Here is a 25780-nt window from a genome sequence, read left to right on the forward strand (position 1 = left end):
GGATTGATTTTTCCTTTAATGCCTGATGGGAATGTTAAAACATTTCAGATGATTGAACAGCGACACCCACAGGCCCCCTTCTGCATTACAGCAACACAACTTGACAGACCATAAATAAACCACATGGATTTTCCTCTTTATGTTCTTAAAATATCATTAATAACACTTTATAATATCTATTTAGGGTAATACAAAAATAAATAATGCCTGAAAAGGTCGAAACACACTTTAGTATCAGACTGCTGACTTTTCCTTATCTTAAAAAAAATAATTCAGTTCAATTCTTTGCTTGTTCTCCATGAAATTTCTTACTTGATTTACTGTATCAAAGACCCTAGATACTAAATATGAATAGATATGAAATATGAATATCTGATATGCACACTGTAGTGGGGTAAGATGAGCCATTTTTTACTAATGTGGTCCTCAAGAAAAGGGAAAATGAGGCAGAAGTACAATAAAAGCATTTAAAGTAATTTCAGGATGTTTCCTATCATTTTAAATGATCAGAATACATTTATGACAAAGGTCTCTAAAAATATGGCTTCTTATAAAAAAGTGTTCCTCTGGCTCAATTTCCCCAGGTTAGGGGTAAGTTGAGTCGAGTCAGTAGGTGGGAGTAAACTGGCCATCTAACTGAATCTGAATCAAACCCATGTGAAATTTTAAAGATAATTTTTTAAAGATAACTAAACTAATTTAATAATCAAATCCATTTACAAATATTCTTTGTTGAAATATTTAGCAAATGTTTATTTTTTAAAGCTAAATTAAACAACACAAAACCAACCAAATGAAGTTGAAATTTCAATATCTTTAATTGTTTGCATTGTTTGCACTTACCAAAGTTGTAACCTTCCCATAAACAGACTAAACGGAGAGTTTGTTGAGTAAAATTAAATAAATGTGACTGAAACTAATAAACATTTTAGTCAAAAGGTTCTTAACATGGTACTTTTTCTGCAATGTCGACCATGTTATGCCATTAGAGACTACAGGTGGACAGATATATATGATTAAACATCCTCTGGTTCGTATCAGAGAAGGATTTAGTGTGCTTGTACACTGTTCCCATCAAATAAACTCGAAAATAATGATAAACTAAACCAGTTGCGTAATATTACATTGAAATGACACCAGTTTATACTTCAGATTTAACTTAAATTCAGTGCCTTATGGTGGGGTAAGTTAAAACGCTGGCTCAATTTACCCCACAGCATTTGGCTCACGTTGCCCCATAGCTGGCATTTTAGCAATTCAGAATAATATTTAGCTAAATGACTAGCATGGTTTTATACATTTCTAAATCACCAATATGCATCATAAATAGTTTTAGACCTGGACGAATTTACTTTCATCTGTTCTGTTAAAATTTTACTTTGACAAGCCAAAAACAGTTTTTAAAGTAAATAAGTGACTTCCACTCCTCCCATGTGCTTCTCCTTTTCACAGTCTGGCAGAAATGATGGGTGGTTTTAAAATATATGGTCACATGACAATAAAATGGTACGGTTGCCAAGATACAGGGGGTGGGTCAACTTACCCACTGGCTCAGCTTGCCCCACTCTCCCCTATATATGGCAAGCCGTTTTAACATGTAGGCTAATCCTTAAAACGTACCTACTTATGGAAGCTTGTTTCTGCAAACTGATTAAACAATAAAAAAAAGGTATAATTGCGACTTTTTATCTTGCAATTCTGACTTTATAACACGCAATAGTGAGCTATAAAGTAAGAATTGTGAGTTATAAAGTCAGAATTGGACATATAAACTCATATGACGTTTTTTTCCTCAGAATTGGACTTTGTAACTCGCCATTGCAAGTTTATAACTCGCAATTCTGACTATTTCTCGCAATTCTGAGAAGTCAGAAGTTTGAGATGTAAAATCAGAATTATGAGGAAAAAAATCAGAATTGTGAGATAAAAGGTCACAATTATAAAGGATTAGGGCCAAGCAATAATAAAAAAAAAATAAAACCATCTCGAGATTAAAGTTGTTAAATTACGAGAAAAAACTCGTTAAATTACAAGAACAAATCCGTTAAATTATGAGAAAAATGTTGTTAAATTTCAAGAAAAAAGTCGTTAAATTTCAAGAAAAAGGTCAAGATAAAATGTTGAGAATAAACTCATTAAATTACAAGAAAAAAGTTGTTAAATTACTAGAACAGATTCGTTAAATTATGAGGAAAATGTCATTAAATTTCAAGAAAAAAGTTGTTAAATTTCAAGAACAGATTCATTAAATTATGAGAAAAATGTCGTTAAATTTCGAGAAAAAAATCGTTAAATTTCAAGAAAAAGTTTAAGATAAAATGTTGAGAATAAACTCACTAAATTACGAGAAAAAAGTTGTTAAATTACGAGAACAAATTAGTTAACCTCTTCCACTCTGAGGCATTTTTTAGATTTCCGCCTGAATTTGACAAACCCAAAGTTTAAATGTTCACCCTTCACACATACAGTGAGAGAAATGTAAAATATTGGTGTCATTGTAAAGAAAACCTCTCAAAATAACAAAATCAGACTGTAATACTTCAGAAATTACATTGTATGCATTTAAAATACTGTAATAAGCACTTAAAAAATAGTCGATTTTTTTTTTTTTTTTTGTTTAAAATCCTGTTTTTGAAAATCTGTAAATCAGGTTCTGATTGCTCTAGGGACCTGCTGATTGTTTTCTTTGATTCCACTAGGTGACAGCTTGTACTAGAAAAAAAATATTTTGAATCTATCATCTTCTAAACAGAAGTTATTGAAATGTAACTGAAGGGAGGCAAAATGATATTTTAGCGTATGCAAGTGTTCTTTGGATTGTCCTTTGCAAAAACAGGTTTTACAGACTGCATTACCCCAAAAATCCTATTTTTATTATATGGTATAGCACTTTATTTTATTATTTATTGATTTTCTTCATTTTCATCTTTGTTTCTGAGATGCAAAACAAGTACTATGCTAAAAGGCATAAAAGAATGAGATTTTATTTAGCGTTTTATACTTTTTATTCTCCTTTCAGGTGACACAAGACAGTATAACATATAAAATAAAATGTATGTGGTCTTTAACAATGTAAACATGATCTACATCCTCCACATTTTTATCATTCTGTGCATCACTATAATATTTTGTCCCTTGTGTTGAGAGCATCACCTTCCTCTGGCCTGTCTTGAAGATGTGAAGCTGAGGACCATCTGTGCCGGTGGTCCAGGATCTCATGCAGTATCTGAAACAAAAAATAAAAGTTGTTAGTTAGTTGTTTACAATATAATAATAAACATTTTACGATTTCAAAATGTAGATTTACTCAAATTACGATTTTATTGAAGTCTGCATACTTGTATACTAATATGTATGAGTATGCATACTTATACGCAGTTTCGTCAAATGTTTTGTCAAATGTAACAGTTTATTGGCTTAGTTGCTGTGCTTTCCCATTTCAAAATAATAATTTTATCATTAAATAAGCATTAGCATTGTAAAAACGATTCTTTTGAAGATCGTTCAAATGATGTTGTTAAAACAATAAAATAAACTATATAGCCGAATTCCTGAGAATGAGAGCTTTCTTCTGATATATGACATGTCTGTTTTATGAAATATGCGAAAAATTCATATTCATATTTATATTTCCTCATCGTAGTCAAGGGGAGGGGCGTTTTTGGCATGATTGTATATTTAAGCTTTATCTTACTAATTTGTGTAACATAAACACAGAAGTCATTATATTCTTTGTAAAGATTAGATTCTAAGCTTTCAAATGGTACCATATATGGGTTGGTAGTATCTCCAGAAATTTTAAAACAAAATAAGTGAAAATATTATGACGTCGTTTCGGCCCGCCCACGGGCCGGCAGAGTGGAAGAGGTTAAATTATGAGAAAAAGGTAGTTAAATTTTGAGAAAAAAGTCGAGATAAAATGTTGAGAATAAAGTCATTAAATTACGAGAAAAAAGTCATAAATTATGAGAAAAAAGTCGTTAAATTTCGAGAAAAAAGTAATTAAATTACAAGAACAGATTCATTACATTATGAGAAAAATGTTGTTAAATTTCGAGAAAAAAGTTGAGATAAAATGTTGAGAATAAACTCATTAAATTACAAGAAAAAAGTCGTTAAATTACAAGAACAGATTCGTTAAACTATGACAAAAATGTCGTTACATTTCAAGAAAAAAGTTGTTAAATTACAATAACAGATTCGTTAAATTTCGAGAAAAAGGTCAAGATAAAATGTTGAGAATAAACTCATTAAATTATGAGAAAAAAAGTCATTAAATTACGAGAATAAATTTGTTAAATTACGAATTTGTTCTCATAATTTAACGACTTTTTTCTTGAAATTTAAAGACTTTTTTTCTCATAATTTAATGAATTTGTTCTCATAATCTAACAAGTTTTTTCTCGTAATTTAATGAGTTTATTCTCAAAATTTTATTTAGACTTTTTTCTCGAAATTTAACAATTTTTTTCTCGTAATTTAACGAGTTTATTCTCAACATTTTATTTAGACTTTTTTCTCGAAATTTAACAATTTTTTTCTCGTAATTTAACGAGTTTATTCTCAACATTTTATCTCAACTTTTTTCTCGAAATTTAACGAGTTTTTTCTCAAAATTTAACAACTTTAATCTCGAGATGGTTTTATTTTTTTTATTATTGCTTGGCCCTATTCTTCTTCCGTACAATTACCTTTTTTATTTAGTGGCGGAAACAAGTTTCCATATATGCTAGTATCTATTTTCATGCTATTTATTTTTTAGATAATGTGATTTTTTTGTACTTTTCTTTTAGGTTTTTTTTTTTTTTTTTTCCTGGGGTCAAATTGATCGCAAACAGAAGCAATGTTAAAATCATCTATTTCTGATGCTTACCAACTTTGCTAACAGGGCTAAAGCTTTAATAATATCTATATGTTGTGTTTTTATATGAGGTTTATAAAACGGATAGTTCTGGTCCTTGATTCTGATTGGCTGAGCTGTGTTACCGGTGACCTCATTACATCAGTGTTATTATAAATATGCCTATTAAAATAAATATTTTGATGGACTAACAGTTTTATAAAAGCAATAAGCTCCAACAGTGAATAACAGCAGTTTTAGGCATGAAAATATAAAGGGAAAATAATAGGAACCTTTTGAAATCAATCTCAATAGAACATTTAAATAATTAAAATTTAGAAGTTAGAAATGTCATAAAATATTAATATACATTTGAGAATGCAGGTGTTACACAATCAGTGAGAGTGACAGTCTACTGCATAATAGATCTAAAAGACCACATACACTTTATTTCACACCCATCACACATTAAAGTTACGGCAATTATTGTTCACAGCCCAAAGTTCACAAGAACAATTTTATTAAAACCAATGCACAACACGAGCACAACTTACATTCAACAATATTTGTCTTCCAAAGATCTTGATATTTGTCAAACTAATAACATAAGTGGACAAAATCAAATGTCATTAAATGTTAAATCGGGATCTTTTCTGTCAACAGAAGTTGAAAATAATAAAGTGGCATTCAGTAGCATTCATGATCAATAGTCTGACACGTCATATCTAGCCTATCTAACTCTTTAGTAGTATAAATATCTTAAAAGTGCGCTTACGGTTTATACAAAAATGAGCTCTATTCATCAACACTTTTTACATTCCACATCTAACATAGATTCAACATTCAAAGGCACGGGACTTCACTTCAAAACGATCAAAAATATTCTCGAGTCATAAAAGTAATTCAAGTAATCTTACATTGCAAAAAAGATTTTGGTCGAAAGGAAACGATGGCACAGAATCGTGTTGTAAAAATTCAATAATACTTCTGGAAGTGAATATACAGGGTTCATTTTACATGTAAACTAGTGATCATGGGGAAATTAAGTCATTGAGTAAATGATAAGCGCTCTTTAGTAGCTGCAGCTGCTTCCCAATGACGTCACTCAAATGATCGAGACTCTTTTCAAAGCAAATTGTAAACAGATATTATGCAAGGTTTCAACATTTGTGTTTTAAGATCGTTTAGTCAGACCAATCTGAAAAGAAAGTGAGAAGAAACACATTTTGGCCCTTTTTAGTATTTCACATAGATCAGATTGAACATAATAAATATCAAAACCTTGCAAATATACAGAAAACAAAATGTCAAACTTGGTGTTGATAAACTTGAAATACATAACTAACCCAATTGGAGCAGATTAAAAAGATTTTAAAAAAGTAAAAACTCTTAGTTAAATTATAATCTAGAGAGCAAGTAGAAATAACAGCTAATCAAAGTGCTTAATGAAATCACTAATTAATTATAGATGTATGGCATAAAAGTAGAAAAGAATTAACAATCAAATTTCACTTGGCATAAAAATCCTTAAACATATCCTACATCCAAAACGGAACATAATAAAAAGGAAATATTACATGCTTTCTGACTTATGTAGAAAGATTGCATAATACCTCGGGACACCCAAAGTGCATATCCATATTTTTTTTCTATTTTTTTTATTTTTTGCCTTCATCTGCATTACTAATTTTATTTATTACTGAGGTGAATCTCAAGAAATCTATGCCCAGGTCATGTTTTACCCCAAAATCAATAAGAAATAATATGAGGTATAAAGAAAACAAAGCCTATTTAATGACATTAAAATATTTCATATTATAGCGCCACCAAGTGGCCAGTCGCTGCATCCTTTGTCACGCGATTTTTATGACATTAAGTACATCGCCCCACCCAAAATATTACTGTAATGCAAAATAATAACAATGAAAAATATAGCTGCGAGCAGCAATTATCGGGGTTCAAGCTCTAAAAGGCCTTTAAGCACATGCGCAAAAGGTATTATGTTTCATTTAGAAAGCCTGTAACCTCATTCATAGTTGGAAAAAAACCTTTACAGCAAATACAGGAAATTTAACATACAAATATATGGTTTTAAAAGCTTTTTAACAGTTATCTAGGTTGAGCCAAAAATCTAGGACTAGTTCACCAATGATGGCACCCCCGGTGGCCGATTTCAATCAAATTTCTCACAGGGCTCTAGGGTCGTGAGTCAAACAGGCCCAGCGAGTTTCATTTCGATTAACCTTGTCTGATAGCTGCTCAAACTTCATTGGCTGATGGCGAACATGTTTTTGAGATGCGTCAATGTCCTCATACACAATCATGACACTTTGGACAAAGACACTGCATGCCAATTTTCAAGTCAACAGGACTAACGGTGAAGTAGTTATAGCCATTTTCATGTTTTTTTTTTCCTGTTATAATGCCACCAAGTGGCCAGTCGCCACGTTCTTTGTCACACGGCCACAGAATGAGCTCTTACATAGATGTACCAAATTTGGTGAAAATATCTCATTCCGTTCACGAGTTATAGCCATTTTAGTAAAAGTGGCTCCGCCCACATTGAATGTTTTGGCGGCCTTAAGGGACAGTGAATCGAAATTTCAACTACAAGCTTGAATCCCTAAAAATGGATGCATTATTATTGAATTTTTAATCATAGTGCCTTTAATGCTGAAAAAAATGTGTCACTGATTTTGAGGTGAAAATGACCTGAACATGTTTTGTGAGATTCACTCAGTGATTAAGGTGACCTATCGATGCTAATCGGAAAATTCTGTCTGTACGACAAACTGTAGTAACAAAAGAAAGAATTAAAACAGTTTCCTAAACAGAAACTGGAATTGAAATGGTCCCTTAATACAGCAAATAAAACACTACGCATTTATATACATATTTTTTAAAACAACCCAACTGTGTCTGTTATGAGTTCAAAAAGAAAAAAGCTTCAAATCTTCAAACACATCTTCACAAATTGATAATAGTTCATCACATTACAACACAAGCTATATTGCTGACATGTACAAATGTGTAGAAGCACAAACGCTCGGCTGACTGTAAGCATGCATCCCTGAAACTGTTCCAGGTCAGTGTTGGACAGGGTTTCAGCACCTCCAGACCAGTATATGTTTCATTAGTACAGGTGGAAAAATCATTCCTGTAATATATACAGCAAAACTCAAGCACTCAGCAGCAACTTTTGCAAGAAGATGAATCAAATAATCATCATCTGTTTCAGTGCAAATAAACCGTGAACCTTTCAGGAACTCTCATGTCTGTAGAAGCCCGTTCACACCAACAGCAATAACTATAAAGTAGTGCTGTCAATCGATTCAATATAATTAACAAATTAATCGTGATTTCAATCGCTCCAGTTTTTAATATATTTTTATATTGAAATAATTTCACATTTAATCTGTAGAAACTACATAAATTGGTTTGATCTAACAAGCACTTTACAGTCTTCACCACATAAATTATAAATTAGATGTAGATTAGTCCTTATTAAAGCTACAAAAGTTATTCAGTCAAGAGCAGTGAGTGATTTTCTGTTTCTTTTGTTCTTTGACTAACATTAACGATGCATTCACACGGGGCTTCTCATTTACTTTGAATGGTTGATGTCGTGCTTCTCTGAACTGAATTGTGGGTTGCGTCGCATCACTGGCGTTGCTCGCGGCAGAAGTTGAAAAATGTTCAACTTTTCAAGTGCAAACACAGGCATCAGCCAATCAGATCGCCTTATGCAAATACCCTAGTGCAGATGCTAGCCAATTGCATTCATGCAACACCGGAAAGTAATGTGATTGGCTGTTGTCATTATGATGGTCGCTTCAGCACCACGCTTTAGACACGCCCTCCGCCAAGTGTCAACGCCCCATGTGAATGCAGCATAATGACAGGTTTATCACTTTAAGAGCTGACGCACATGACATGGATCTGACATGCATTTTCTCACGACACTTTACGACTTTATTTAACTCAGTTAAGACCGTGCGTACGAGCACATTCGACAAAAATGGCATTTTGCCTTGTTTTTGTGCAATTCATTCAAGTGCAAAAGAGAACTCAATGCTGTACTTGTGCGCTGTCTAAAGCGGCTTTCTGTGCGCACGAGTCATGAGTGTGTGTGACACACACACAGCAGATTCACAGATGCACGCCAGTACAGACTTGAGTTACTTTTTGCATCTTGAATGGTTTAAAATAGGGATGCATGGTATATCGGCCACCATATCGTTATCGGCCGATACATGTTCATTTTAATGTTATCGTTGTCGGCCCAATAAGAATTTGCCGATATATTAAAGCAGATATATTATTTCCTTCAGCTGAGACACTTCAGATGCACACTGTTCACCATGATGGTTTTGAATAGCTTGAAATATGATTGAAATCACTTCAAAAAGGAAAATACAGTTAAAGGCAATATGTGCAGCGCAAGTCTAGCTACATAAAATTATAATGAGAACATTGGTAAAATATTTGTTTTTGCAATAAAGCTCTCAAAAATTATATAAAAATTTGGATTTAGATTTATCTGCCAATATATATCGGTTATCGGCTTTTAAATAGAAAGAATTATCGGTTATCGGTATCGGCCAAAATGTTCATATCAGTGCATCCCTAGTTTAAATAAGAGCGTGATCATATAATGTAACACTAGAAGTACAGAAGTGTATATAGTGTATAGTGCATCATACACATCTTTATCCTTATCGTCCTTGGTGTGAACGGGCCTTAGAAGTGAAACTCACAAAGCCTGTCGAGAACACATCCAGGTCATATTTCATCCCAAAAACTCCAAGAATGAGGTGAAATATGACTCGGACTGTTTTGAGCAGGATGTTTTTGTGAGATTCATCCGTTAAAGATAATTGATCGCTACAGTATCTCTATACAGCATCATGACCTGCGTTCTCTTCCATTAAAACATTTTTGTTTTCATTCATTATTATGAGATGCACATCAACAGAACATTAGAAATAATTCATATTTAAACCTTAGTGTGTACCCAGTCAAGAAGACTAAACAAACTGAAATAAAATAACTCCAGCATGACACTGATGCGGCGCTTCCACGAACTCTCCTCCGTCAGCTGTCGATATCTCCCGGAGCAAACGCAACCCTTCAAAAAACGTCTAATATGTAAATGAAAGAACGTAAAATGAAGTGGGAAGAAATCCTGAAGGTTTGTGACATGGTCTGATCAGTCTTTCTTCTCCTCTTCTGTGTCGTCTTCAGATTGTGCGCCCTTCTGCATGAGTTTCTCCAGCGTGGAGGAAGAGGGAAGAACTTCCTGCTCTACATCCTCAGTCTTTCTCTTGGTGCTTTCCTGCACAAACTCCTGGATCTCTAATGGAAGCCGCCGGAACTTGTCCTGGTATTCCTGATCCAGGTCGTTCTGAAGCTGTGAACACAGGGCAAAATATTACAGTCTACAGGAAAACAAAACTTACCATTATTGCACATTAAAAGAAAAAAAGAAAAACAAATTGTTTTTATAATTGTTCAAAATGTAATAACTTCCTCCGCCTTACTTTCTTTATCGGCTAACGTCAATAGTTTGATGCGTTTTGAAAACAAAACTTCTTCCCATCACTGAATATAAACTGCAAAAAAATCTGTTTTCATAAACTTGTCCAACAGTGAGGTAATAAGGAGGTTAAACACGAATAGGAAACAAATAAATGATAAAAATGTGGAAATGTCAATATAAAAACCGCATGTTTAATTTCAAGAGTCAGAGTCCTGAAAAATTAAATTCAACTGTTTTTTGATCCAAAAAATCTTGATTAACATTATTAGAGGACTCCAAGCGGAAAAAAGAAACAAAATAAATAATAAAAATAAAAAAAATAAAAAAAGGAAAATAGCATGTTTAATTGTACGAGTCAAAAAGAGAGTGGAAAATTATCCTGAAAAATATAAGTTGGATAAATTTAAATATAACTTAAATTATAACTTATTACACATTTGAAATAAATCTAATGATAAATTAAAAATAAATTATTTATTATTATTAGAAAAAATAAATTATTTATTATTTTTAGAAACAATAAAATGTGGAAAATAACAGCATATTTAATTGTAAGGAGTAGAAAATGACCCTGAAAAAATGAAATTTGACCACTTTTTGTGCAAAAAAAACTTGACTTACATTATTAGAGGAAAAAAAGAAACAACTAAATAATAAAATGTGGAAAAAGTCAGAGAGTGTGGAAAATGGTCCTGAAAATAAAACATTTAAATGTTTTATTAATTTAAAAGATAATGATACTTAAAATATGAAAACTTAAAAATAAATATAAAATAATAATGATATATAAAATAATTATTATTATTATTAACCAAATGCGGAATTGAAATGGTCCCTTAATACAGCAAAAATGTCTTTTTGTCAGCAAATAACTTTATATTTTTACAATAACATTTTTAATTGTAAGTTAGAGAGAGAGAGTGGAAAATGGTCCTGAAAAAAAAAATATTTAAATATAATTTAATAATGAGCTCAAATTTATTATAAATTTAAAATAAATTTGACAATAAGTTTAAAATAAATCTGGTGCAAAAACCTTGACTAACCTCATTAGAGGACTTCAAGAGGAAAAAAAAAAAAAAACTAATTAATAAAATGTGGAAAAAGTCAGAGTGTGGAAAATGGTCCTGAAAATAAAACATTTAAATTTATTTTTAATTTAAAATATAATGATACTTAAAATATGGATACTTAAATATAAATATAAAATAATTTTATATATATATATATTATTAATATTATTATTAACTGAATGCAGAAATGTCTTTAAAAAAGCAAATAACTGCATTTTTAATTGTAAGTTAGAGAGAGACAGTGGAAAATGGTACTGAAAAAAATAGTTTAATATATTTAAATATAATATTAATAATGAGGTCAAATTTATTCTAAATTTAAAATAAATGTGACAATAAGTTTAAAATAAATGTGGCGCAAAAATCATTATTAGAGGAAAAAATGAAGCTGAAAGAACAAAAAATAATAAATGACCCCATCATGAACTGTAAACGTGATGTGGTTGAGTGTGAGTGTCTGTGCGCTGTGACCGCAGGAGAGCCGCAGGAGTCGATGGATGAACGGGGCAGTGATGTGACATGGGACAGTATCGACAGATTCGGATCAATATCCACTAATGCAGCAGCAGATCCAGGCCGATCCGTGCTGCAGCGCTCAGGAATCACAAATCTACACATGTTTCACCAGATTACTTTACAGATAAGAATGCACTCAGATACATTTTGTTATGCACATAAAACACTGAATTTGGAGAGTTATATGCTTGGGAAGGGAGTCTTCATGCAAAATGATTGGTGAGTGACAACTCCTCAACCAATCAAAGAGCTGCAATCCAGACAGTTTTCACATCTGAATCGAGTCTGCTATGTTCAACATTGAAAGGCCTTTTAGTATCCATCTTTATTTGTTCTTGTAGTGCCACACAGCGAACTCTTACCTTGGGTTTCTCATCTAATATTTGTTGCAGAATGCTTTTATGGGTTTCTACAAGCTTCTCATGTCTTTTAGTCTGAGCGTCTTCCAGCTAGAGCCAAAAAAAAAGACAAAAAGTGTAAAGAATCATATTTATTCTCATTAATGATCATCATGAGAAATGGAGAAACTCTTTTACCCTCTTAATGTGCTGCACCACCTCGTTCACATACGAGCGGTTGATTTCCAGCTTCTCCCTAAAATCAGAGAGAGACTGTTATGGATCATGTGATGCATTTATGTTTTATTGCCATCTAGAGGCCACTTTTATAAGGAATAATAAAATTCTTTCCGTTTCTTTAATAGCCTCCCAGAACATTAATGAAACTAACCTGAAATTAATGAGTTTTAATCTGTAAATTGATTCATGATTAGTTTGAAGTAAATGAACTTGAGGCTCATGGATATAAGCATCTTTGTAGCTTAAGAAAGTATTTTAATATCAATTAAGTATATTAATACCAAATATGCTTATAATTCCCCTCACAAATCACCTGAATTAAACCGTCAGTTGCACATTTTACTCATTTAAACACGTCTGCATTACTTTTTATCAATTCATCTCTAATGATCTTTTTGTCAAATATATACATTTACATGTATGCATTTGGCAGACGCATTGGTCTGGAGTGGCTTTCATTGCTTTCAAGTTATATATATATTTTGTAAGACACCAATTTAAAGTCTCTCTGATCTGCTGAAGTGTGTTTCTTTGGAAAGTCTGCACATACAGTTCAACATGTTTTAGACAGGGGCGTTTGCCTCCTCAAAACAGTGGATGAGAAAATAATCCATATTAGAATAATAAAACAACTTGACATTAGAAAAACTAGTGATTTATACATTTTTTTAAAGTAAGACTGTCCAACAGTGACACCTGCAGGTGCCTCCTCTGACCCCATTGACTTAAAACAGACACCCTAAAGCGTGGTGGAGGGTAATCGAGGCTATGACTGAATATGATTGGTTATGGTTGGATATGATTGGTTCGTGCAATAAATATATATATATATATATATATATATATATATATATATATATATATATATATATATATATATATATATATATATATATATATATATATATATATATATATATACAGTACAGTCCAAAAGTTTGGAACCACTAAGATTTTTTAATGTTTTTAAAAGAAGTTTCGTCTGCTCACCAAGGCTACATTTATTTAATTAAAAATACAGTAAAAACAGTAATATTGTGAAATATTATTACAATTTAAAATAACTGTTTTCTATTTGAATATATTTGACAAAGTAATTTATTTCTGTGATGCAAAGCTGAATTTTCAGCATCGTTACTCCAGTCTTCAGTGTCACATGATCCTTCAGAAATCATTCTAATATGCTGATCTGCTGCTCAATAAACATTTAATGTGTACAATTGTACAAAATATTTGTGTACAATATTTTTTTCAGGATTATTTGATGAATAGAAAGTTCAAAAGAACAGTGTTTATCTGAAATCTAATCTTGTGTAACATTATAAATGTCTTTACTGCCACTTTTGATTGATTTAATGCATCCTTGCTGAATAAAAGTATTCATTTCTTTAATTTCTTTTAAAAAACAATAAAAATAAAAATTCTTACTGACCCCAAACTTTTGAACGGTAGTGTATAATGCTACAGAAGCTTTGTATTTCAGATAAATGCTGTTCTTTTGAACTTTCTATTCATCAAGGAATCCTGAAAAAAAAAAGTACACAACTGTTTTCAACATTGAAAATAATCATAAATGTTTCTTGAGCAGCAAATCATCATATTAGAATGATTTCTGAAGGATCATGTGACACTGAAGACTGGAGTAATGATGCTGAAAATTCAGCTTTGATCACAGGAATAAATTACTTTGTCAAATATATTCAAATAGAAAACAGTTATTTTAAATTGTAATAATATTTCACAATATTACTGTTTTTACTGTATTTTTAATTAAATAAATGTAGCCTTGGTGAGCAGACAAAACTTCTTTTAAAAACATAAAAAATCTTAGTGGTTCCAAACTTTTGGACTGTACTGTATATATTATATATATATATATATATATATATATATATATATATATATATATATAAAACTAAGGACATTGAAACGTTAGAAGATGCTGAAACCATCTTATTGTGCATGGCTAAAACTTAAAAAAAAAGCTCAAAATAAAGTCTGGCATGATCACTTTATTAGCAGAATATCTCCAGTTTGAAGTCTATGGCCACTACATGTCTGGTCTAAAACATGCATCATTGTTTTCAGTCCACACTACAATAGGCAAATTAAGTTTTCAAATTTATCCACTTGGGAGAGCAAGAAAAAACTCAAAACAGCGTCTCTGTGTAGACAGAAGGCCAAAACTTTGAGAAAAAGATGCGTTTTCTGGATTAGACAGTCTTATTTCAACCAAAACACACATTTTATACACAAAACCGAGCAGATGAAGTCTTACTCTTCTGTCAAGTGCTTCTCCTTTGATTTGGCTTCATTGATCTTCTCTTGTCTCTTCTTGTCCATTTTCTTTTTCAGCTCTTTCTTTTCTCTGTAAACACAGACGGATCAGCGAGGTTGACGCTACATGACCTTCTGAATTATTAAGACGCTTGTGATATTGATAACAGACTCACTTCTCACACAGCTCCTTGATTTTCTTCATTTGGCTGCTTTGACTTTCCTCAGCGATGCCGGTCAGCTTCTCGATAACCTGTGAACACAGCAGAAACACCCTTACTGACCACTCCATCAGTCTTCCTGACGACACAAGCGTCTCTATACACAAATGTTTCAATCATTTTGATTTGATTTACACATAAAATAAGCAAAAATTTAGACAGACATTTACACTGAACACTTGGCTGGGTTTTTTTATATTTACATTTATGCATTTAGCAGACAAAAGCGACTTACAATAAAGAAAAAAAGCATAAAAAAAAAAACTTATGTACATGTTAAATTACAGAAACAATATTCATATATATGTATTCACACACACATGATGTATATATTAAATATATTTATATAAACATTATTATTTACACACTATATATAGTGTATAATTAATGCTTATAAATATATATTTAATATATATATCGTGTATATGTAGTGTGTGTATATCTAGTGTAAATAATAATGCTAATATAGATATTATAAACACACACACACACACACACACACACACACATATATATATATTTATATGTATAAATATATATATATATATATATATATATATATATATATATATATATATATATATATATATATAATTAATTAATAATAATGCTAATAATATAAATATATACTTAATATAAACACAAACACACAAACACATAATTTATATAATTAATGTTAATTCATAATAATAATTATAATAATACAAATATATATTAAATATAAACACACACACACACACACACAAATATGTATATATATATATATATATATATATATATATATATATATATATATATATATATATATATATATATATGATTATTTAATCATAATTTATATGATTAAAGTTAATGTTAATTCATAATAATAATAATAATAATATAAATATATACTTAATATAAACGAACACACACATATAATTTATATCATTAATGTTAATTCATAATAATAATAATAATAATAGTACAAATATATATGAAATATAAACACACACACACACATATATATATATATATATATATATATATATATATATATATATATATATATATATAAATAATATAATATATAAATAATTAATTAATAATAATGCTAATAATATAAATATATACTTAATATAAACACAAACACACACACACATAATTTATATCATTAATGTTAATTCATAATAATAATGATAATAATACAAATATATATTAAATATAAACACACACAAATATATATATATATATATTTCATTATTTAATCATAATTTATATGATTAAAGTTAATGTTAATTAATAATAATGCTAATAATATAAATATATACTTAATATAAACACAAACACACACATATAATTTATAATTTATGTTAATTCATTATAATAATAATAATACAAATATATATGAAATATAAACACATAAAAATATAAACATATATATATATATATATATATATATATATATATATATATATTTTTTTTTTTTTAGATACAGACATAATTTATATTGCACTCTTGACTGAATTATCTTATTAATGTTTGTGTATTATTTTATGTTAATATATTTTAATTATTATTCTTTAAAAAACTTATTTTGTTTATGCTATTATTTATGTTAAAGCTATAATAAAAATCATTATATATCTGTATATTATTCATATAAATAATTGAATATGCATATAATAATAATATATATATATATATATATATATATATATATATATATATATATATATATATATATATAATATTATTTAAATAATTTAAAGTATTTATCTATAAAGACAGAGTACAGTTTTAAAAAGTCAATTGCAAATGAATCAGCTGTGTGATTTAGTTTCAGCACTCTGTTTTCAGACACACAGCAGCTCACCTGTTTAATGTGTTCCTTCTTCAGGTACTTCTCGCTGTAATACTGTTCCTGACGGAGATTCAGTAGCTGCTGCTGCTGCTGCTCTTTGAGTTCAGACAGTTTCAGTCCGCTGTCCTGATCCAAACTGGCCAGTTCCTGCTCGAAGAACGAGGGTCCGTGTTCAGGACTGGACGACAGACACCTGACGACAGACGCCAGCCTGTGAGACGCTTGTTCTCCTGATGTTTCGCCACACAATCCGAAACACAAGTCGACCAGAGGACGTCTACCTACCTCTTCTTACCATCTCGTTTTGCAGACTTCAGCAGGACGGCCCGTTTGCGGAGGTAGTCGTGCTGGATCTCGTTGTATTTGGCCGTGTGCTCCTTGATCATCTCGGTGGTTTTCTTGTGATGTTTCTTCACCAGGTCCTTCATCTCTTTATAGTGTCGTCTCTGCTCCCGAACGAATCCCTTCTGCTGTTTGAGCTCCTCGATGGTCTGCGCCTCCATCTCTGAGGCAGAAATAGGCAGGGGTTTATGGACTGTAAAATTACTTCTTCATATTCCACCTCCATATTTTATGAACCTTTTCTGAAGCTCAGGTGGATGGATTTACTAAAGCTGTACATCAGAAGTGTTTCAATAATTTATGGTGAACCTTTGAAATGATTTAAACTCAACAGCCACCTAATAAAACCGAATTTTGATTTCATTACTCACATAACTTAAGCAAAATATAGCTTATTTTTAGATACAGACATAATTTATATTGCACACTATCTTATTAATGTTTGTGTATTATTTTATATTAATATATTTTAATATTTGTTTTAAAAATGCTTTTGTTTATTCTATTATTTATGTCAAAACAATAATAAAAATCATTATATATCTGTATATTATTCATATCAATAATTTAATATACAAAATATATAATATTATTTATATAATATGTATATTATTTAAATTAAAATTATATTTAAATAATAATAAACAATATATAAATAATATATATTATATATAATAGATATTTTATTTATTTTATTTTATTTATGTTTACAAAAACAAAATCATATATATATATATATATATATACATATATCTATATATATATATATATATATATATATATATATATATATATATATATATATATATAGTGTATTATTTTATGTTATTATTCTAAAATTAATTTTGAAATAACCTGCTATTGTTTATTCTATATATATATATATATATATATATATATATATATATATATATATATATATATATATATACTATGTATAATATTATTTATAGAATAGTTATATAGTTTAAATTATATATATATATATATATATATATATATATATATATATATATATATATATATATATATATACACACATATATAATTTAAATTATATTATATTTTATATATATAGTCAAGTCAAGTCACCTTTATTGATATAGCGCTTTTTACAATGCAGATTGTGTCAAAGCAGCTTTACATTGTATAAATATAAATATGTATAAAAATAATATATATATATATATATATATATATATATATATATATATATATATATATATATATATATATATATATATATATATATATATATATATATATATATATACATGAATATAAATACACACAATTTTTAATATTATATATATATATATATATAGCTATGGAAAAAATTAAGAGACCACTTAACATTGATTTCTGAACTTGGAGTGGTCTCTTAATTTTTTCCATAGCTGTATATATATATATATGTATGTGTGTGTGTGTGTGTGTGTGTGTGTGTGTGTGTGTGTGTGTGTGTGTGTGTGTGTATTAATAAATTGTATTGCATTAAAATATATTTGTACTGAATATATTGTAATAATTTTTTAATTAACCTGCTTGTTTATTCTATTATTTATGTTTTAAAAAAAATAAATACATTTATTTCTTTTATTTTCTGTATGTGTAATATGACAAAAACATAACTTAAATATATATTAATATAAACCGTGCAAATTATTTCACTGTATTGAGTCTCTTTCAAAGTTTGGACTGCGTCTCTTAAACAGGTGATAAAAGCCACTGGACGTGTTTAACACTGACCGGTGAGGACGCTTTGAATTAGATCTTCAGTCTTCGCCGCTGGTTTCGTTGAGCCTGAAACATATCCAGATAAGATCTCATCAGATAAGATTCATGCATATCTAAAAACATTCATCATTTTTCTCTCCCGTCTGGTTTAATATGTGAGCGCAGCACACGTGAGGAGAAACAGCTTAATACAATCGATAGTCATGAATTACAGTTCAGTATGAAAGCTGTGTGAGATGAGAGGATGGTCTGACCTGTGGATTGAGGCTGTGTGCTGATCTGGGACGCGGGTTTAGGAGCCGCGCTGGGCGTGTGACTCAATCCGTTCTCAACCGGGGCGGGTTTGGGTTCGCTTTTAACCTCGGAGGGGTTTTCAACACCCGGATCCGCCTGAAGAACAAGAAACTTCTGCTAGAAACATCACCAAAAACCTTAAATACCATTCTCTGTCAGTGTAACAGCAACAAACCGTTTTGCAAAATGAAAAACTCATTAGAAAAATGACTTCATTCATTAAGTAAATGAATGGGAATGTGATTAGAGTTTAGACAGAGTAATTATTGCAGTAATCCCATTATAAATCTATCACTAACTGATGGTCATGTATATTACATCTGAGAAATTTGATTTAGTATGACATCAGTACTGCTTTGCCCCTTTTTAAAGAGCTTTTTCTTGCATACATTTTTAAGGCCCATTTCTTATATACATATAATTAAACATGGCCTAGAAAAATTGACATCTTCACCCTTTGTGCAGACATAATTTTTGGTCAGGCTCTCATGGAAAGAAATTATGAACACATGCACAAACAAGAGAGAACCAACAAAACCAACTGATTATGTTGTAGTCAATGTTTTCTATGCTTTTTTTCATAGAGCAAACCACAGCTACAGGTTTGATTTTACTGTTTTAGTGTTTGAGCTTCCCTCATATTTAACCCTTGTGTGTGCTTTTGGACATTTTTGTCTTTTTCAGTTTTGTTTTTTTGATCATTTTTCCTGTGTTAATGCCATCTGCATCAAATTTGGCACAGGTGTGTATTTTTATTGGGATCTTTCTATTTCACCCTCATTTCCTTTAATAAATCTATTTTACACTAGTAACACAAAATAATTCCTCTCAGGACCTTAAGGACAAAAATGTCTCCATTGAAAATGCAATTTTTAATCCCAGGGTCATTTAACTATAAAATGAAGCAGTCTTTGTTAATAGGCTTCAAAATGAAAAGTTTTTTTGTTTTTGTTTTTACCAGATGGTGCCATTTTCTCAGGTTTGGCCTATAAAACAAATACTTGCTTTATTCATGTTATCTGCTTCTGGATATTATAGAGCCAACTGAATTAATTATGCAGCTATAATTGTGTGTGTGTGTGTGTGTGTGTGTGTGTGTGTGTGTGTGTGTGTGTGTGTGTGTGTGTGTGTGTGTGTGTGTGTGTGTGTGTGTGTGTGTGTGTGTGTGTGTGTGTGTGTGTGTGTGTGTGTGTGTAATATTTGAGAGAGAAAAACTCTACTGCTTGTGTGCACCAGTGGAGTTTTGCTGGTATCTAATGGGGAAAATTGGGTACTGCGCCCAAATAAAATCTTACTGAAAGCTAATTTTTTGAGATATCATCCTCAAATATGGAACACAACTTTTTTGATTTATGGCTTTGATTTTATAGAAGTTTTAGAGTTCTACATGTTTCATAAAATATATATTTTATATAAAATAATGTTTGTAAATCATTTTCATAAACATAAACCTCTATATCTTTTTTCTTATTTCACTTTTTAAGCTTTTTTTTTTTTTTCGTTTAACAATAATCTACTCAGGGTCTTTTTAAAAATGAGACCAAACTTAAAAATGAAATTTTTGTCATTAATTATTCACCCTCATGTCGTTCCACACTTCGTTCATCTTCAGAACTCATATTAAGAAATTTTTGATAAAATCTGATGACTCAGCGAGGCCTGCATTGACAGATAATTAACACTTTCAGATGCCCAGAAAGCTACTAAAGGCATATTTAAAACAGGTCATGTGACTACAGTGGTTCAACTTTAATGTTATGAAGTGACGAGAATACTTTTTGTGCGCCAAAAATAACAAAATTACGACTTTATTCAACAATATCTAGTGATGGGCGATTTCATAACACTGCTTCATGAAGCTTTATGATTTTTTTGTTTCGAATCAGTGGTTCAGAGCGTGAATCAAACTGCCAAAGTCACGTGATTTCGGTAAAAGAGGCTTTGTTACATCATGAGTGTTTCAAAATTTCAATAGTTCATGTGACTTTGGCAGTTTGATACGTGATCTGAACTACTGATGCGACAAAAGCTTCATGAAGCAGTGTTTTGAAATCGTCCATCACTAGATATTGTTGAAGAAAGTCATAATTTTGTTATTTTTGGCGCACAAAAAGTATTCTCGTCGCTTCATAACATTAAGGTTGAACCACTGTAGTCACATGATCTGTTTTAAATATGTCTTTAGCAGCTTTCTGGGCACTGAAAGTGTTAATTATCTGTCAGTGGAGGCCTCACTGAGCCATCGGATTTTATCAAAAATTTCTTAATTTGACTTCTGAAGATGAACGAAGGTCTTACGGGTGTAAAACAACATGAGGGTGAGTAATAAATGACAGAATTAATTTTGGGTGAACTAACTCTTTAAGTCTGTACAAATAATATAAATAATTATATATTGTTTTTCAATATATTTTTAATTTCACTTGAGAGTGAAAAAGACCGCAAAATGACCATGTTCGACTGTCAGATCTGTAGATTTGGAGTGAGACAGAAGCAGAATGTGAGTCTGTACCTCTTTGGTGTCTTTCTCCTCTTCTCCTTCCTCTAAAGTGAGAGCCGCCAGCTGTTTGGATCTCTGCTCCATTAGGTTGACGTATCTGATGGGGTTGGACAGCGCTTCGATGACATCTGTTCAGCACAGAAACACACCGTCAGTCACGTCAAACACAACAACCGTTACCAACTCACAAATCTCTGCATCATGCATCTGGTTTAGATACCGCGGCCTAAAGTCATTTTAGTTAGTGTATAGCTATAATGTTTTCACAATATTTTGCAACTTCAAAACCTTATAAATATACATAAAGATTTGATATATGACACAATGTTTTGTCCCTTTAAAAGGCCTTCTTCTTCCAATGACATTTTGCTCATATCTGAAGTTTCATTATAGGTAGAAACCCTTAATTAAGAGACATTTTAGAAAACATTTTCTCCTTGGCATTTTATGGGTCATTTCATCTTTTAAAAAGCCCTTCATTTACATCAACAGAGTGTTAGATTCAACACTTTCTAAAGAAAAGTCTCTGATAATTAGTTGTGACATCTTCTGTGGGGTCTATCTCACTTTTTATATAATATGCATATTTAACAAGCGATTAGCTTTAATTAGGTGAGATCACTTTAATAAGACAAAGTTTCCATTTCAATAAAACACTCTTAAGATCATCTCATCATTATTTGCGTCTGACAGGAAAACAGGCGAGTCAAAACGAACGTGTGAAACACTGCAGAGAAGGTCAGTGCTGTTGAGCCTCTGTGGTGTAACACTTTTTAACTGAAGCACAACACTAACAGGAGCATTCTGGGAACTGAGACGGGAATCTGTCCCATAATCCCCCATCTCATAGTTTCAGTATGCAAATGAGGACCACAAGCGTTTGTAAAAACCACCGCTGGGATGAAGATCGAAAAGCTCCTCACAAAAAGCACTGTGGCAGTGAAGGTAATACTATGGTACTCTGATATATGGGCCATTCTACAGAATTGGTGCAAACTGCTGTCCTACAACCAAAAAACACATATAATATATGAAATATTTAAAATATCAGTGAGGTATATATATATATACATACAATGAATGAATGAAAAATGTTTATTTCGGTTGCATAACATATGAATGTATGATTTACTTACATAAGCATACAAATATAAACAGAATCAACCGAAAAGATGTAGGCTGAAGCTATGGCTTATTACACCTACCCTTATTACAGCATCACATACCCTCCAACTGGTATTAGATGTGCAATAATTCCATTATTACAATTTACAACATTTTTTTACACATTACAACTTAAGCTTCCATCTTATAATACATATATATTTTGGATCTGAACATGTTTTAAAACTGAAAAATAGTGTTACATATCTTAGACCGTTCCACAAATCAACCCCTTGAACAGAAATACAATTCTTTTTTACATTAGTTCTGACCAACTTATCCTTTCCTCTTAAATCATATTTACCTTCCTTAATTTCAAACAAACACAATACATTTGCTGGCATCATTTGTTTTTTAACTTTGTACATGAACAAAGCTGTGTTAAGACTTACTAAATTTGCTTTAAATTTAAGAAATATTAGTTTAGATGAGGAATAATTAACAATCCTAATTGTTTTTAAATAAGTAAATATAAATTTTGTATTTGACTTATAACTATGCCCCCAAATTTCAATGCAATAGGTCATATATGGTACTAAGAGACAACAATACAAAATATACAATGTAAATTTGTTTAGGAAATACTTGATTTTATGTAATATAGCAATGGTTCTTGACATTTTTGAAAATACATGCATTATGTGTGGTTTCCAGGATAATTTGTGATCTATTATTACTCCTAGAAATGTTATTTCCAGAGTATATTTAGTATAATCATCATTTATAGGGTACTTTCAATTGGGAGGTGGCTGTCACGAACCCTAACCCCTAAATTTCAACTTATGAAAATTATTGAAATATTTTTTTGCAATTTTTTTTTTAAAAATATCTTTTTAATTATTATTATTTTTTTTATTTTTTTAAGTGAAGTTCAAATAATATTTATTTTATATTTTCTTTGTAAATCATGGAACTTGATGTAAAAAAAAAAAAAAAAAACGTGTCCCGCATTTTCACGTCACTACCGAAACAGTGTATGTTTTAGTCCATTGGCTGAGACTGATTTTAACACACTTCTACATTTTTGATCAGGAAATATTCCTGTGTTCCTCCGTCTCATAGCCGCTCTTTCACTGTAGATAGGTCCATCATTCTGAGTTTAATGTGTTCAAAAGTCTGAAAATCTGTGTGGAACTTTAAGTTGAAATTAGAATTTAAGTACTGAAATGAGAGTTTTTGCAATCTTTGAGCACTTTTAAATGTTTTTTGTATTCTGCTTTTAAAGAGTCTTGTAAGTGCTTTTCTTGAATTTTTTCCTATTTGATTTGTTGGATTGTTTGTGTTTTTATTATTTGTCTGAAACTATGTGTGCTGCAGTTTTTGACCAGGTCTCCCTGGAAGAAGAGATTATAATACCTCAATGGGATTTTCCTGGATAAATAAAGGATAAATAAATAAATAAATAAATAAATAAAAAGTGCTGTCACTAAAATTGTCATCACCGAAACTTCACCACATGTTTCAGTTGTGACTGTTTCGGTAGTGACATCATTGTTTGGTAGTGACAAAAGGGAACACATAATTGTTTATTTTGGGGAAATAAACTAAAATTTAATACAGTTATGCAAATAATTAGCATTTTAATATGTTTTAGTATGTGAGTTAAATTGTGTAATGTGATGTGATCGCTACCAAAACATTACTGTCACTACCGAAAATGTGCAGTCATGACTGAAACATGGTAAAAAAATAAAGTATACTGAATCATCAGTTAAGATGTTATTATTATGTTTGGCTCAGTGTATATTCAAACTGATGAATCCTTCACTTTGAAATCAGTATGATAAACTTTATGACTTTTACAAAGAAAGATTGGATTCAAAATATAACAAATCTCATAAATTACACTTGAAATATTGCTAAAATTGTAATTGTTATTGATTTACCTGTGAAAACTTTTTAATAAAATAGCAAAAAATATATTTACAAGGTAGATGTAAACAAAATCTTAATAGGTCAATGTAACTCTTTTTATCAAATTATTTATCATTGTGTTTCGGTAGTGACAAATTTTTGGGAGAGGAAAAATATTACAAAACTTTCTGAAAATACAATATGAGAATTAACTGCACAATTACCAGAAATGTGTATAGTGGATATTATACAATTTGCATACATACAAAATTTTTGGAAAAATACATTTTTTTCCAAGATGTTTCCAACTCTGACTTTGAATCAGTTCTGTAGAATGACCCATATACAATATTCAAGTCATAATTCACAAAGAATATTTGTCACATATGCTGTAAATAATGCAAAGTATCATTTCTTGATTAAGATCCAGCTTGTGAGATTCACTCATATTCACCATGTTATTCAAGGTTATTTCAAAGGACGCCACAGTAGCACTAAGGTACTTTTAGTGCTTTCTGCGAGTAGCAGATCCTAAAACAGATGTTTCAGATAATAGAAATAAACTTTTTACCAGCGAATGTATCCGGTACGTAGTCTTTCACCTCAATATACACGAATATAGCAGGAAGAATTAGAGCTTGATTCTTTTCATTTCTCAAACCGATGTAACGATAACCTGTGAGAATATGAGAAAATGATGCTTCATTACAACAAACAAATTCACTGCTGCGGCCTTAAAAGTACATAAATTACTAGAAATATATTAAAATATTCTAAATAAATAAAGTAAATTTGTCTTTTAAGACCCCCCCTAAAAACTCACAATGAAATCACATATGAAATCATATTAGGCTGTTAGAGATGTGGGTTTAGAGAGACCGAATCGAAGCGTTTCAGACACTGTGAGAAAAGAGCTGATGCTGCGGTGGACATATATGTAAAACTATTGTAGGAGACTCCAAAACAACATTAGGAACCATTAAAACTGAATTATACGGGCAC

At 30.5% G+C, this 25780-nt stretch overlaps 1 protein-coding gene across 3 annotated transcripts in view; it reads right to left on the reverse strand.

Moving 5' to 3' along the window:
* Window positions 1–5313: 5313 nt before the first annotated feature.
* Window positions 5314–25780, reverse strand: part of plcb1 (phospholipase C beta 1) — a 79080-nt gene continuing 58613 nt past the window's right edge. For 2 of the 3 annotated variants that reach the window (XM_067368444.1, XM_067368445.1), the window contains 11 exons: window positions 25350–25454; window positions 21773–21888; window positions 19221–19356; window positions 18979–19032; window positions 17173–17392; window positions 16900–17080; window positions 15000–15076; window positions 14825–14914; window positions 12505–12562; window positions 12331–12417; window positions 5314–10250 (listed from right to left, as the gene is read on the reverse strand). In XM_067368444.1, the coding sequence (XP_067224545.1) occupies window positions 10050–10250; window positions 12331–12417; window positions 12505–12562; window positions 14825–14914; window positions 15000–15076; window positions 16900–17080; window positions 17173–17392; window positions 18979–19032; window positions 19221–19356; window positions 21773–21888; window positions 25350–25454 (1325 nt within the window). In that variant the 3' untranslated portion in view covers window positions 5314–10049. Of the gene's footprint in view, window positions 10251–12330; window positions 12418–12504; window positions 12563–14824; window positions 14915–14999; window positions 15077–16899; window positions 17081–17172; window positions 17393–18978; window positions 19033–19220; window positions 19357–21772; window positions 21889–25349; window positions 25455–25780 lie in introns of those variants that run through there. The other variant, XR_010892565.1, reaches the window with a different exon arrangement.

This window comes from Chanodichthys erythropterus, chromosome 18 (assembly GCF_024489055.1).
Source record: "Chanodichthys erythropterus isolate Z2021 chromosome 18, ASM2448905v1, whole genome shotgun sequence".
In the NCBI taxonomy this organism is placed as follows: Eukaryota; Metazoa; Chordata; class Actinopteri; order Cypriniformes; family Xenocyprididae; genus Chanodichthys; species Chanodichthys erythropterus.